At 42.9% G+C, this 14,928-nt stretch overlaps 1 protein-coding gene across 1 annotated transcript in view; it reads left to right on the top strand.

Annotated features, from left to right (window-relative positions):
* Positions 1-14,928, top strand: part of LOC308435629 (A-type potassium channel modulatory protein DPP6-like) — a gene marked incomplete at both ends in the record, with an annotated part of 497,671 nt that overhangs the window by 370,403 nt on the left and 112,340 nt on the right. The window contains one exon of the mRNA XM_080936356.1: positions 3,971-4,065. Coding sequence (XP_080792482.1) covers positions 3,971-4,065 — 95 coding nt within the window. The remainder of the gene's footprint in view (positions 1-3,970; positions 4,066-14,928) is intronic.

Below are 14,928 nucleotides of genomic sequence, written 5' to 3'. Positions count from 1 at the left end.
AATAGCTACAGTCTTGAGGACAAGCTCACAAACTGCCCTTTCCAGAAACATGTTATCCTATGAAGTCATAAACTATCAGCCTCCTAAAAAGATAATCACATGGTATTAGAGCAAACTTTATACTGCTAGAATCAAGGCAAGGAACCCCCGAATATAACACATCAGGATCCACTGCTCACTACAGTATGGAAGCAAGAGTCCACTTGTCTGTCCTTTCCCACTTGTCTGTCCTGTCCCAAGCAGGATGAAAAAGGTTCTATGACTTTCTCTAAAGCAAGTCCTAAAACCATTCCAGAAGTACCTCCCCAGCATGCATAGAAATGAGGTGCTGCTATCACTGAAGACTCGAGGTCACAAAGAACAGGGACAGGGAACACACAGGTTGTCACTGTGATCACACTCCCTTGGTCCCATCCTGTTTCCCATCCTTGTCCATTTTCCTGAAGTATATAAAAATACAGGTTTCCCCCATTTATTGCAATAAAACTCTTCTTTTATTAATATGTCCATCTTTATCTTGTTCATCTGTCCTTTGCTATGAATGGAAAAAGAAATGTCTTTCCTCCTACACTCTTTTTAAAATGTTACATACTGTATCACATGGACAATTTTCTTGAGTGACTCACATTATCAAAATAGACCCAAGAATAAGCAGAAAATGTAAATGGCTCCATATCAAGTGAAGAACTGAAGTTGGGGATCTTGAACCTTCCACCAAGAAAACCTGATGCCCAGATGATGTCATTAAAAAAAAATACACAAATCTAGGCTACATGTGGTGAAGCCAATAATGCTTTAACTCTAGAGCCACCCAAGCCAAGCCCCAGACAAAAGAAACAAGGCTAGTCATTATCCCTCCCACAATGCCAGATGCAAAAGCCTAAGCCAAGCATCCTAAGATTAGAACCAAGACTCTGTGAAACAGCATATTATACTGGAGCTGGTCCTGAGAATGCATCTAAAAACACTAGTCGATTGACAAAAACTCACATGGTGACTTCAGTGTTAGAGGGAAAGTATAATGTAATAGTGAACAACCTTAAAACATGAGACCTCCAAACAATAAAGCAATAGAAGGTTACAGTCCCAGACTCTCAAATTCAATAGTAAAGTGCCACTCCTATCTAACATCAAGAATAAAGCAAATGTGCCTCTTTAAGTCTTTGGCATTGACCCTGACATTCTGATGATGCTCGCCAGGCATAAATAGAACCATGTCTGCCCTGTGTTACCTGACCTGGTTTTGGAAGTGAAAACCCTCTTAAGGAATCTTCTCTTTTTAATGGACCATAAATAACACTTACATTGAGTTAATCTGCAGTAATAAAAATTAATTTTATGTTAATCAATAGAAATAAGCAAATAATAGCTAAGTGATTATTATAATACCATAAAATACCAGAGAGTTTAGGGCTGCCCTATTATGTGATGATTAAAATTCATCTCCTGAAAATGACTTTAGAGTCAGTATGACTCTAAGAAGACAGAAATACATTGTCTGTGGACCAGAAGAACAAGCTGTACTGGTTAGTTCTTGTCAACCTGATACCAACTGGCGTCAAGTTTGGAAACCTCAGCTGAAGGATTCCCTCCCAAAGAATGGGATGTAGCAACATGTATGGAGCATTTTCTTGACTAATTGTTGATATGGAAGGACCTAGTCATCATAGGAGGTTCCCGTCCTTAGAGGTGATCCAAGGCAGTATAAGAAGCAATCCATGGGGAGCAGACGTAAGCAGTGCTCCTCCATGGCCTCCCCATCAGCTCCTCTATGTCAAGGCTGGCTAGCATGGTGTACACTGCAGGGAGCACTGAAACCCCATCTCAACCAAGGTCAAACGTGAAGTCCCACTCTCCAGGCTGCTGTCTAACTTCCACACTCACACCATCGCACATGCATCCTTGACCTCCTGTACCCAAATGCACACTTGCACATATGCATCATATACATGCACGCCAACACACACACAGACACACACATATACATGCACACCAACACACACACAGACACACACATATGCATGCACACACAAAGACACACACATATGCATGCACACACACATACACAAACAGACAAACACACAAACAGACAAACACACAAAACATGCACATTTTTTAAGACATCTTTTACAAGTCACAGTACGGTGCCATGAAAGATGAGACGGCCTATTAGCATTTGCACAAAAACACTACTCAGACCCCATGAATGCAAAGGTTGCTGATGACACTTTGGAGCTGCATGACTTATCACTGAGAGAGCAATGATATCAGAATTTCCTGGGACAGTTAAAGGTGCTTCATACCACAAACAAGTCCTTTTCATGCAAACTAAAGCCTCGTTTTTTGAAAGGAAAAAAACCAAAAAACAAACAAAAAAACAAAAACAAAAACAAAAAAAACAATTTCAGAAAACATACAGGAGGCAATTATTTTCACTCTGTGTTCACAATACGCGATAATGGGTTTCATTGTGACTTTTCATATTCATATACAATGTATTTTGGTCTTAGTTGCCCCGACTCTCATTTTGTCCCCCCCCCTCCTCCTTTCCCTCCTGCTCTCCATATTATTCACCTTCTTCTCTTAGTTCTTTTGCTGGTTTGTTTCTTTGGACAGTTTTAGGGTTGTTGTTTTAACTCATCAGCCAGGTTTATTGAGCAGGTTTGGAGACAGCTTCCCTGCAGAGGTGGTGGTTCTTAGAACAGAGTCTTTGCCTGCAAAAACAGGGTTAAAAGTCACTGTTAGGGACACTCACCTGTGTCATGGGTACTGTTATATCCTCCCAGGTGAACACAGATTTGATGGGCAGATTCACCCATTTGGGGTCCTGAGAGATGGTTCAGTGATTAAGGGTGCTTGCTGTCCTTGTAGAGGACCTGAGTTCAGTTCCCAGCTCCCACATTAGATAGCTTACAACTACCTGGAACTCTATCTTTAGGGGATCTGACGCCCTTTTCTGACTTCTGGAGGTCACACACAGATGCAACCATGCATATACTATATAAAAGGGATTATGTTTTTAAAAATTGACTCATTGTTAAAGCTCGAAAGTGAGCAGAGATAGGTCTGTGTCAGATTATAGAACCAATATGCAGCCTGCTAAGACCCGCCCTTCAGACACTGTGTTCCCTGCAGGCACAGATTTGCATGCACTTGTATGTGACTTGGTATATGATATGTTATGGGGGTGGTGTGCATGTGGGTACGTAAGTACATAGGTATGGAGAGCAGAGATGCCAGGATGCTGTTCATCCTGTTAAGTGAGACAGGGACTCTCACAACTCTGGGGCTCACTGAATAAGCTGCCTAGCCACCGAGCCCAGAGAGCCTCCTGTCTTTGCCACCCGAGTGCTGGGATTAGACACGGGTACCTCCCTTCCCAACATTTTTAAGTAGGTGCTGGGGATCAAACTCAGGATATCGTACTCTCAAAGCAAGCATTTTACCCACTAATCCATCACCCCTAATTATTAATTTTTTAAGGAAATAACTGGAAATTGAAGAGATCAAAGTCACTGACTGTCAATAATAGATTCAAATAATGCCCATGGTAGAAAACTGGGAAGCCCTTTAGAGTTACAGGAGGAGCTCGTAGGCAAGAGGAAAGCTGGCTTTCAGGGTGTGACCACAGATAATTTCAGATCCATGAGGCTGTTGGTCCCTTCGCTATCAACTGTTTCGCTCTTCTGTAATAGTAGACTCTTTCTCTTTGATGTGTCCACTTTGTATGCTCTACCCAAGAAAGTTCGACATATTCTCAAACTCTGCACACATGCACTTGCTGTCTGTGCAGAGAGGAGATGGCTCAGGGATGAGCATCCCTAGAGGCCACACTGCTGGAGCGGGAAGTAGACACTGTGTTTAAAGGGCTCCTCTTGAGATAACTACACAATTCATTTCCCACACGTCTATCAAACACCGAAGCGGGTTTCTGGACGACTCATGTTTCTTTTCTATTTCCCTCTTGCAGATAAGGAATTCATCTACAGAGAGCAGAAAGGGAGTGTCATACTGCGAAACGTTGAAACAAATAATTCCACGGTGTTAATAGAAGGCAAAAAAATTGTAAGTACTCTGTCTAATGACCAGGATAATTTCAGAGTCATTTTTTTTCTCCCCTGCAAGTCAACAAAGCAGAAAATGACTTTAGGTTTCAAGTTTCGGTGGAGCCGAGGAAAAGCATTAACTTGTAATACCACTAGCTGAGCAAGTAAAGATAATGGGAAATTGAACGCACACTAATTTAATAAGTTGAGAGCTTGCTTTCTTTGGGGGCCCTAAGACTTCCCCCACAGGTGTTGGAAGCAAGTGTCGCGTATCAAGTCTGACGGAAGAATAAAATCTAAAGGCTTTCACACATTTACAGAGCAGTCACAATAAAACCTACGGAATAATACTTCAAGAGAACTTGCTCAGTCTTATTTAAGAAAATTAAATCTCTGCCTGCTCAGGGAATATTGACTTAGGCACCATGGCAGTGTCGTGATGGAGAGCGGTACAGTAGGGGGTTTTCTGGTTTAAAGTACTAAGCCGATCTGAAAATATTGCATTTTCAGCCAGGAAGACCTGTATGTGTGAAGATATGAAAAGGTGATGCAGATTCACTGCCAGAAATCATCAAAGGGGAATTGACTCTGATTCTTTGTTTTCAGCGGGCTCATGCTTGCTCTTAGGGGAAGTGCCTCGGTGAACCTGAGGGTTCATCATTTTCTGCCCTGCTTCCCTTAGGGAGTACAGGGAGAAAGCAAATGTAAACCTGCGTGAATAGTGAGAACTGGAAAATGGTGGAACTTATGGGTCAGAGTGATGATAAACCAGCTGAGAGTCAGGCCTGAGGAAGGATCACAGGCTGCTGGGAGGTAGGCAGAAGGAACTGTAGAAAAGGCCAGTCAGCCCCCAGAAGGCCACTGGCAGTTGAGCCTCTAGAAGATCCACAGGTCAGTTTTGTCCAGGTCCAGGAGCTCTTCCCAGGGAAAGAGAGGATGGCTTCTTAACTGACCACTCATCCTGGACCAGAGAAAGCCTCCTCTACGCTTAGCTCCTAGGGACAGTCAACTGTCTGTTTCATTTTCTAGTGAGTTTCCTTCTACTGTAAGGATACTCTGTCTTTAACATAGATGCATCCTTCCTTTTATACAGCCTGGCTCTACCCTGTGAGGGTGCCTCCCCCAGAATGGGAGTAATCTTGGCCTTGAATCAAATCATATTCCCCAAGAAGGACTAGGAGAGAGAGGAATGTGCCCACCCTATTGCACTATCAAGAATTTATCTGACTCAACCTACTTCAAATATTAAAGCTACAGAATTGCTTTAAAATGATCTTCAGGAAGAGAAACAAACACTTAGCCTGATTCTGAGGGTATTGACATGTCTATCTTGGGGTGTGGGTTAGTCCAAACAGAGAGTATGCATACACTTGTGCATTCAGAAGTCACAGAGCAGACCCTAAGTTGATGGACAGAGAGCTCAATGGTTAAGAACACTAGCTATTCTTCCAAAGAAATCCAGGTTACTAGCACCCACATGGTAGTTCTCAATGTCTACAACTCCTGTCCCAGGGAATGCTCATTTGGCCAATTTAGGCATGAGGCACATACATGCTATATAGATATATGCAAGCAAAACACCTCTACACATATAAATAAATATTTAGAATCGGCAGTTCCTGACAGGCCATGTTTAACTGTGCCCGTCTTAGCAAACTGGTGAGACAATTTCAGAATCCATCATAGGTACAGAAAATTTTCATCTCATATATTTAGCTGCCTTATTCCAATTACCAATCTTTACTGTACTCAAGTATCACAAATGCACCAATTTGCAAACGTTATCGGACCCTGAACACAAATCTGATCAATGCATATTTTTTAACTCAATGCCACACTGACTGCTGCCAGAAACAGGATTTCTAAAGAGAGACACTGAATAAATGTCATTCTGCGGCCTGTAATTCAGATGCAGAATCTGGCTTAGTGTCTTTTCGCATGCTTACTTTTTCAAGTGCTTTTGTCTCTTTATTCCCAAGTAGAAAATGATTTCTCCTGCCATCCTGGAACACAGGGGCCTCTTGTGAGAGAGATACCTGCACACCGGGTATCTCCCTGAGGAAGTGAGGCAGGGTGAGACCAAGGAAGCAGGAAGCGTGGAGCAGGGGCACATCCCACACTGCCATGTCATTCCTCTCATCTTCTTATCACTGTGACCAAAACCCTGGCTAGGAGCAATCCCCTCTCCTGGCCTCCCCTCCAGAATGTCCCCATCCCATCATCTCTTCCCCTGCCTCCATGAGAGTGTTCCCCAACCTACCGTCTCCCTCCCATTTCTAAGAAAGGGGATGCTTATGTGCTTTGATGGTCAGAGGAGGCCCAGTCAGTCCTGGCAGCAGAAGGCCCCTTGGTGGCTGTATCTCAGGGCAGCTGCTCAGCCACAGCTCTGGAAGCTAATCTGTCACTGCCTTGAACCCTGCAGATCCAATCTCAGAAAACCTCTCCCACCCTACAAATGGTCCACAACCCTCCCCAAAGCTCTACCAACCCTGTAGCCCAAGTTGTAATTTCTTCTATTGACCAATAGGTGTGGTCCATTCTTAACCAAATTCCAGAGACCTTGAGGTTGTTTAAATTACTAAAGGCATCCTGAAGCTTCTGTAAGGCCAATTGCAATTTTAAGATTGGTCTGTAAGATAAGGGGAGAAACAGGAAAACAAACTGGGAACTCTGTGGTTAGCAAGATTTTAAACTGTATCCTACATTCTCACTAACCACATTCTTTTCCCTCATCCAATTAAAACAGATCGGTTACACCTTTGCTTCTAGTCTCTTTCTTAGCTTGAAGTGATTGGATGGGAGGACATGTGACCCTGTATCAACCCTGTAAGAAGGAGTCTTTGTGTCTGAAGCCAGGCAGTGATGGTATATGCCTTTAATCCCAGCACTCCAGAGGCAGAGACAGGTCTAGGGGGAGTACCAGGACAACCAGAGCTATACAGAGAAACCCTGTCTGTGTGTGTGTGTGTGTGTGTGTGTGTGTGTGTGTGTGTGTGTCCCTGTGCGTGTGTGTGTGTGTGTGTGTGTGTGTGTGAGAGAGAGAGAGAGAGAGAGAGAGAGAGAGAGAGAGAGGGAGGGAGGGAGGGAGGGAGAAAACTCTTGGGTTGAGTGTTGACCTCTTATCATGCCTTACCCTTCCCAGACAGCATCATTTATCGAAAAACTTTAACATGATCATTATTAGTATGTGTCATGTTTTCTGTAACAAAACACCTAGCACTTGCAGCTTGAGGAAGGAAGGAGTTTATTTTGACCTCCGATTTGAAGGGATGCAGTTGGTCACAGCCTTAAGTCTCAGATGAAACTTGGAATTCTAGACAGGGTTGAGACTGTTAAAGACTTACTTCTGAGATCAGGCTGAATGCATCATTCTGTATTTTTTTAATAGTATAGAATAGAGTTTTTTTGTGGCACAGGGAGGGGAGTTGAGACAGTAGTAGAGACAGAGAAAGGCAGAGAGAGAGAGATTGGGGGGGAGAGAAGTGGAGTAGAGGCCTTGAGCAAGTGGAAAAAGAGGGGGAAGGGCAATGGGAAAAGAGGGGCAGCAGGCAAAAGGGGACAGAGCTTGAGCAAGAAGGCAAGAGAGCTCATTCTGCATTTTGACATGGTCATGAGTCTACAAAGGCAAAGTGTGATGGTAACAGCCTAAAAGTAATTAATATACATGGTTGTCATGTTGACAAGGTGGCAGACTTGTGATTGACTAAATACTGTCAGGTTAGCAGTATTTAAGATCACCATAGAAACAAACTTCTTGGAATATCTGGACATGTCTGACTACATTAAGCTAGTTAAGGTGTGAAGGCCCATCCTAGATTCATAAGCAGAAGTGCTGGGTGGGATACAGAGAAGAGCAGAACACGAGTCTTCTCTGCCCTTTGCTTCCTCACCATGGACACAACACTGCCTTTTTTCTCATAAAAATGTGCCATGCTACATATTACTTAAATAGGCTTTTCAGACTCTAAAATCATAAGGAAACCTAGTGCCATCTCTACACTTCCAGAACAGAACAGAACAGAATAGAACACAGAACACAACACAACACAACACAACACAGAATAGGACAGAACACATAACACAGAACAGAAAACAGAACAGAGCAGAACAGAACACAGAATAGAACAGCAAACAGAAAAGAACAGAACAGAAAACAGAACTGAACAGAAAACAGAACCGAACACAGAACAGAACAGAAAACAGAACAGAACAGAAAACAGAACCGAACACAGAACAGAACAGAAAAGAAAACATAACAGAACAGAACAGAAAACAGAACGGAACAGAACACAGGACCGAACAAAGCTTCTCAGATGGAAGGGTCTGTGGCCTGCACTTAATACTTAACTCTCTACAGCTACATTGTTATTGGCTTATGAGTTGGAATTCTAATTCCTCTCAGATAAGGAATCTGAGAATAGCCATGAACAGAACCCCAGCTTCCCCCTCATAACACTGTCCTGGTGGTTCTGCAGGGCTGTTTCAGGAGAGATGGCTGTGGTGGCGTATTGTTAGATCTTAGGAATGAAAACGAGAGGAGGCAGGTTCAAGAGGGAGGCACTGAGAGTCATTGTCCTCCAGGGGAAAACATCATGAGGGGAGAGTTAACAGTGTGTACAATGCTGTGGGGTTCTGGAGAGAAGAGGAGAAGAGAGGAGGAGAGGAACAGAGAATCATCCATTGCAATAGATAGCAAGGGCTTCTGCTTTTGAAGGATCCTGAGGGAGGGGGTGTTCTCACACCATGAATCTATAGCATAGTCAGCTGGACTCTGACTCCCAGATAGTAGGAGAAGCAGGGCCTTGTATCTCAGTGACAGGGTCCCAGCAGGCATTGTGTCAGCTTCTGGCAGCAGGTTGGATGGTGGCAAGGCCTTGGGACGTGCAGCCACATCTGTGAGGCCAGGGCATCTGCTGTCCGACTTCTGCTATGTTCACACTCATTCTGTACCCAGAAACACATTTCAAGAGCAATAAAAAAAAATTGTACATTTGGAGCCGCTCTGGGGAAATTTTCACTAGTAAACAACCTGAAGGTGCAGTGACTTACATTAACAAAGATATCTGGAGCTCAGGCACTGTGGTGGGTGCAGGGAAACAGTGAATTAGGATGAGGCCCTTAAAACAACAGCTCCGGAGGCACTGGGGTAATATGAAAAGGATTCATGATGCTCTGTAAACTCCAGCAGGAGGCTTATACATCAGTAATAGAGGACACCATCATTGTATCAAAAGGGCCAAGAATTAAATATGAACCATGCAACAGCCCATCTTGCTGGCTGGCAGAACTCTGTATTGTTTCCTAATGCGATTTACACAGCTGCTGTCTGGTGGTGTTTATTCAATAATTTTAGTCTGGTTCATAAAATTTAAGCCTCACATTCCAAAGAGATGAGACATTGCTGCCCTCCTGATGAATATGAAGAGCTGTATGGGGGCCTGGATGTTCTTGGAAGGGAAGGCCGGCTGTCAAGAAGGCATCTGTGCCATGTGGTCTGTCCCTCTCACTCTGCCTTGCTTCCCAGAGAACTTAACTTGAGCTAATTACTTATTTTAGTCACCAGATTAACATTTGAACAAAAAAGCATTTTGTTTCTCTAACTTACATCTCTTATATCACTGTTAGACATCAAATTTGAATATTATCTTGATCTCTGCAAATTAATTAGTCCTGACTCTTCACAAGAGGGGCATAATTAGGCAACTACTTGGAGACCAGGGCAGACACAGCCTGCAGAAGAACTGCAGGATTCCTGGGAATCAGAACATAAGGTCCTCTCTCTTCCTGTTTCCTTCCTCCAGTGAGCCACTGGATAGTAATCGCCACTTGCTGCACTTTAATTTCTATTCAAGGCTTTGTGCACTGCTGTCCACTCTGTCCAGCTAGGTGACAAGTTTGGGAGAACTAAGTCCTTGCCCTTAGCCTCTTACCCATCTGTCCCTGAGTCCAGGGCATAATTGTACCTGGGAACAATGGAGATTCTGATGGGCATCATATCATCACTGGAAATAAATGAGTCAGCCCCAGGCCATGGACCCCACTTAGCTTCTCCTGTTCCTACCCACAGCTCTCCATGCTGGGCCCACATGCGATGAGCATGTGGTGATATTGGCAGACCAGTGAAGCCTGCAAGGAACTCTGATCTGAGGCTCTGTTTGGCTTAGTGTGCAAGTAAACCCTAGATGGAGAAATGACCCGTCTCTGTTATCACATGGAATCGGGCAGCTTGTGCTATCCCTCAAATATTTTGCTTGGCTGAGTACTGGTTTATTTCGACTTGAAATCCAGATTTCTGGCATTTTCTGAAAAATAGGATGATCTGGGGGCTATGGCACATTTTTCTCATAAAGAGCAAAACTTGGCAGGCAGTAGTGTTCCTGCCCCTTGGATGAGATTGGGGCTGACCAGCCCTACAACGCTCCCACTTCTGACTCATATCCAACCAATTCAAATTTGTGGTAGATCTTGAGATAATCTCCACAAACATGTCCTCAGGCCAGCCTAACATTAACAAGCATTCCCCAAGACTCTCACCAGGCCACCTCAAGACAAATGATGCCACAAGGCTATTGGGTAAGAAGCTGGTAGTTCGTCATACTCTGAACTCTGCCTACAGTATGACAAGAAGGACCCTAAACACTGCACACATAATGGCCTCACAAAGCTACAATTCTTAGGGATCCCACAAGCCAAAATACAGGATGATTGTTTTATTACTGTCTTAATCACGGTTACTATTGCTTCAATGAAACACCATGACCAAAGAAATTTTGGGTTGAAAGGATTTATTTGGCTTACATTCCCACAGCATTCTTCATCCTGAAGGGAGTCAGGACAGGAATTTGAGCAGGGCAAGAGCAAGGCAGAAGCCATAAAGGAACGCTAACTTTCAATCTGCTTTCTTATAGAAGCTAAGACCACTAGTCTAGTAGTGGAACCACCCACAATGGGCTGGGCCCTCCCTCATCAATTCCTATTGAGAAAATGCTTCACAGCTGGATTTTATTGAGGCATGTTCTCAATTAAAGTTTCCTCCTTTCAGATAACTCCAGCTTGTATCTGGGTGACATAGAACTAGTCAGGGCAACTAAAGGTTCTTTTTACGTGTTTGTTTGTTTTTGAGAATTGCATATATGAGTACTGTATTTGCATTATTTTTACCACTCCTTCCCATCCTTCAACTTCTCTTGTGTTCCTCCCACCTAGTGTGCCATCTATCAATCTATCTACCTACCTACCTATCCATCCATCCATCCATCCACCCATCCATTTATCTATCATCTGTCTACCTATCTATCACTATCTACATGACTCTGTATCTATTTTTCTATCATCTATCTATCTCTATCCCCATCTATCGATCTATCTTTGGTGCTTTTATATATGCATGTGTTTAGGAATGATCACCTGGAATCAGATAACGTACTAGCAAGCACTAGTTGCTTCCTGTAGCTGTTCATCTAGGCAAAGGGCCTCATGAAATTTTTCATTTTTTTTCCTTCCATGTTAGAATGTCAGCTGGTTTGTCATTGTGCATGTCTTATTTGAGTGACCATATTGTTGATATTTTGTGTGTTTCCCCCATAATATACACAAGACACTATCACGTAGAAGGTGTCCTGGCCTCTACTTCTTACAATCTTTCTAGCCAGTCTGCACTCTTTCTTGAGCCTTAGTTGTAAGAATTGCATTATAGATGTACAAACTGGGGCTCTCTGTATACGTACAAATACGTATTCTCTGTATTTGGCCAGTTGTGGAACCCTATGGTAGCCCAATCTGCTACAACAACCAGTTTCTTTGATGAAGGATAAAAGCTACACCTACCTGTGAGTATGAAGATAACTATTTAGAATACAGTTAGAAATTATACTGATTTAAGAAAAGGGCAGTAGCAGGTTCTCCTCCAGTCTCTATGACCTCTCAGGTTTTCACAGTTACATGGTTTGGTTTAATTTCCAAGCATAATTTCCCTTGTGTTGAATAGCCATTAAGTCCCATTAGATGGCTATTGTCTGCCCCCTGCATGTGAGGACCACCATTGCACCACTTGGGGTGTCTTGCCATTCTGGTCACTGTTGTGCTTCAGGGGTTCTACAGCTTGGCAATTTCTCTTCTCCCTTGGCAGTTTGCAAATCATCTTCCAATACTACAAGAGCCAGTCCTCAGGGAGGAGGCTTCCAAGTCAGTCACAGCTCAGTTCCTTGGAGCTCTATGTCTGAAGGATGCAATGTGTTCAGCAAAATAGATCAGAAAATAAGAAACTGAAATATTTCTTTTCTGAATTTTACAGCTGAAATCTTGGAATGAAGAGAGCTTTGATTAATTCCACACTGGAGTGGGATGGCTTGGCCCCAAAGGATGCCACCCAAGGTGCTCAGTTAATGCTTGCATAGATGTGTTCCACCCAAATTGTAGGATCAATGTCCTTTCACTTTCAGTGAGCACACCATGGCCATAGCTCCTGAGCATTGGAGAATGGCAGTCAGTAAAACTAGCATATGCTTTCTTCTCCTTCACAAATTCAGGTGGGGAATTCATTCTTAATTGTAGTGTGAGATTGCTTCTCTTTCCATTTCTTTTCTCTTAAGGGAAGCCTGTTAAGGCCTCTCTTTGGCACAGTCAGGTTACCAGCTTTGCTACTTATGTGCTTTTAGATCATTATTGAGTGAGGTAAGAATGGTTTGACCTCAGCACTGCAGTATTGTGACAGTCAGTTTGATCCCTGAGGCTTGTGCTAAATGAGTTCGTAGTGTGTGCACTGTATGGGCAAAGGCACAGGTCACATCCAAAGCTGGTGGCACCTAAAGTCATGCATCATGGCACCCCACTCCAAATGAGTCACTTCTGGAAATTTCCCTTAACTATTTTCAGGCCATAGTTGACCCTGAATAACAGATGCTGCTGAAAGCAGAACATCAGATGATGGGTTTGCTATAAGCCATTCCTCAGATACATGGAGGTCATGTGTGTCATAGTGGCCTAAAGTCATGGCCCACCTCTAATAAGGATGCCCTGGTACAGTACTATGGTTGTGACTTGGGGCACCATCATATGCTAAGGCTTATTCTTGAAGGCCACTAAATGTGCTCTGAAATAAACAAGCTGCATAATGTACAATATAACTAAGGAGTCCATACAGTTGCACCAGAGGCCCAGGCATTTTCCAGCTCAGAGAAGACTCAGACAAAGCTATTAGAACAGGCTCTGATGGTAGACAGACGGCCTCCCTCCCAATCTGCTAATTGGCTACTGCACCTTGTGTTGTCCCTGCCATTCACTGTTGTGTCCTCCATTTTTGAGTCTGTCTAGTTCCAAATAATGATTTTAGAAGAAAAGTGGGGGCAGCCAGCTCAGAAGTCTGCCAGTCCACAAGCCTCCTTCCTCATTGATGAGGGTAATGCAGTTATCCCTTTGAGTTTTATAGGTGTTCAATAGAATTACATGTATGACCTCCTGTGAGTCAAGAAACCCATCAATGTTTGCCTTCTACCAACCTCATCACATACTTTACCTCCCTCTTTGTTTCACAAAAGAAGATTATTTAAAAGTAGCAAAGATTTTGCTCCCCCTGCCGCTATCTACAGGCATGTAGAAACATTCTGCTGTTTTACACTTTTCCATCCGTTTATACCATGTCTATAAGGAAAACTTTGAGTAAGACGGACCATAAAATCTCGTTTAAGATTTGAAAACTTTTAAAGATGACATCAAAATGTCAATTCTCTGAACACTGATACCAAACTCTAATGTGATGCTAATTAGAACCCTGATAAAGCCTTAATTTAAAATTTTTATTACCATGAATTAATTATATATAATAAAGGTTCTTATGCTGTTTCCATGTTTATATGATATATTTTATTATATTCGGCTCCATTTGTCTCTTTGTCCCCTGCCACTCATGCTTATCCCCCGCCCCTTAGCTACTCATTCCTTTCTAATTTTCAAAGCTCTGGGGGTTTTGCTGTTTGGATTAAACAATGGGTTTCATTAGGGTTGTTTACAGGACTATGGGCAAACGATTAACTGAAAGAGCAAGAGCATCTCGCTAGTAACTACACCACTAAAGAAAATGCCTCCCCACATCAACCACTAACTGCCTATAGATCATGGGGGAACACCTGACAGAGACATCTAAGAAAAATTTGTTTTGGCTCAACCCATCATGACACAAGGCATGGAGGTACCACTCCCTTTGGAATGGTGAGAGCTTGCAGCATAAGAAGCCCATATCATGGTAGAACAAGAAGCAAAATACAGTAAAACTTGGAAAAAGCACTAAAGGCCATCCCACAGAGGCCTAAGTCCAGCCATGTCCTATATCGGAAGCTGGAGAACAAGCATTCAAAACACGGATGGTCTCAACGAGACATTTCTCAATCAAAGCACAACCTCATATACAAAACTGAACACCCAAAAAAGCTACAAGGTCCCCACATTTATGTAATGTGTGCATTTTTACCTATGGCAGTGGTTCTTAGACATACTAATGCTTTGACTCTTTAATCCAGTTTCTCATGTTGTGGTGACCCACAACCATAAAATTATTTCATTACTACTTTATAACTGTAATTTTGCTATTGTTATACATTGTAGTGCAAATATATGATATGTAAGCCATCTAACATGCAACCCCTGTGGAGGACATGACCCACGGGTAGAAAACTGCTGACCTATGTTGAAAGTACACCAAAGACATCATGCTCAGATCAATGGCAACACTACCTTTGTATCCTTGTTATGGCTGGATCATCTTATTATTCCCTTGAATGTTCACATTGGCCACAAGGTGGAAACAAATGCTATTTCTGTTTTACAGAAGTATGAGCCATTAAGAAATCCTCAAACTTTCATATAGAAAATGATATGAATGGATGCA

This window comes from Micromys minutus, assembly GCF_963924665.1.
Source record: "Micromys minutus genome assembly, chromosome: 23".
Taxonomy (NCBI): Eukaryota; Metazoa; Chordata; class Mammalia; order Rodentia; family Muridae; genus Micromys; species Micromys minutus.
The sequence above is the reverse complement of the archived record's forward strand: the minus strand, read 5'-3'. Positions and strand labels throughout refer to the sequence as shown.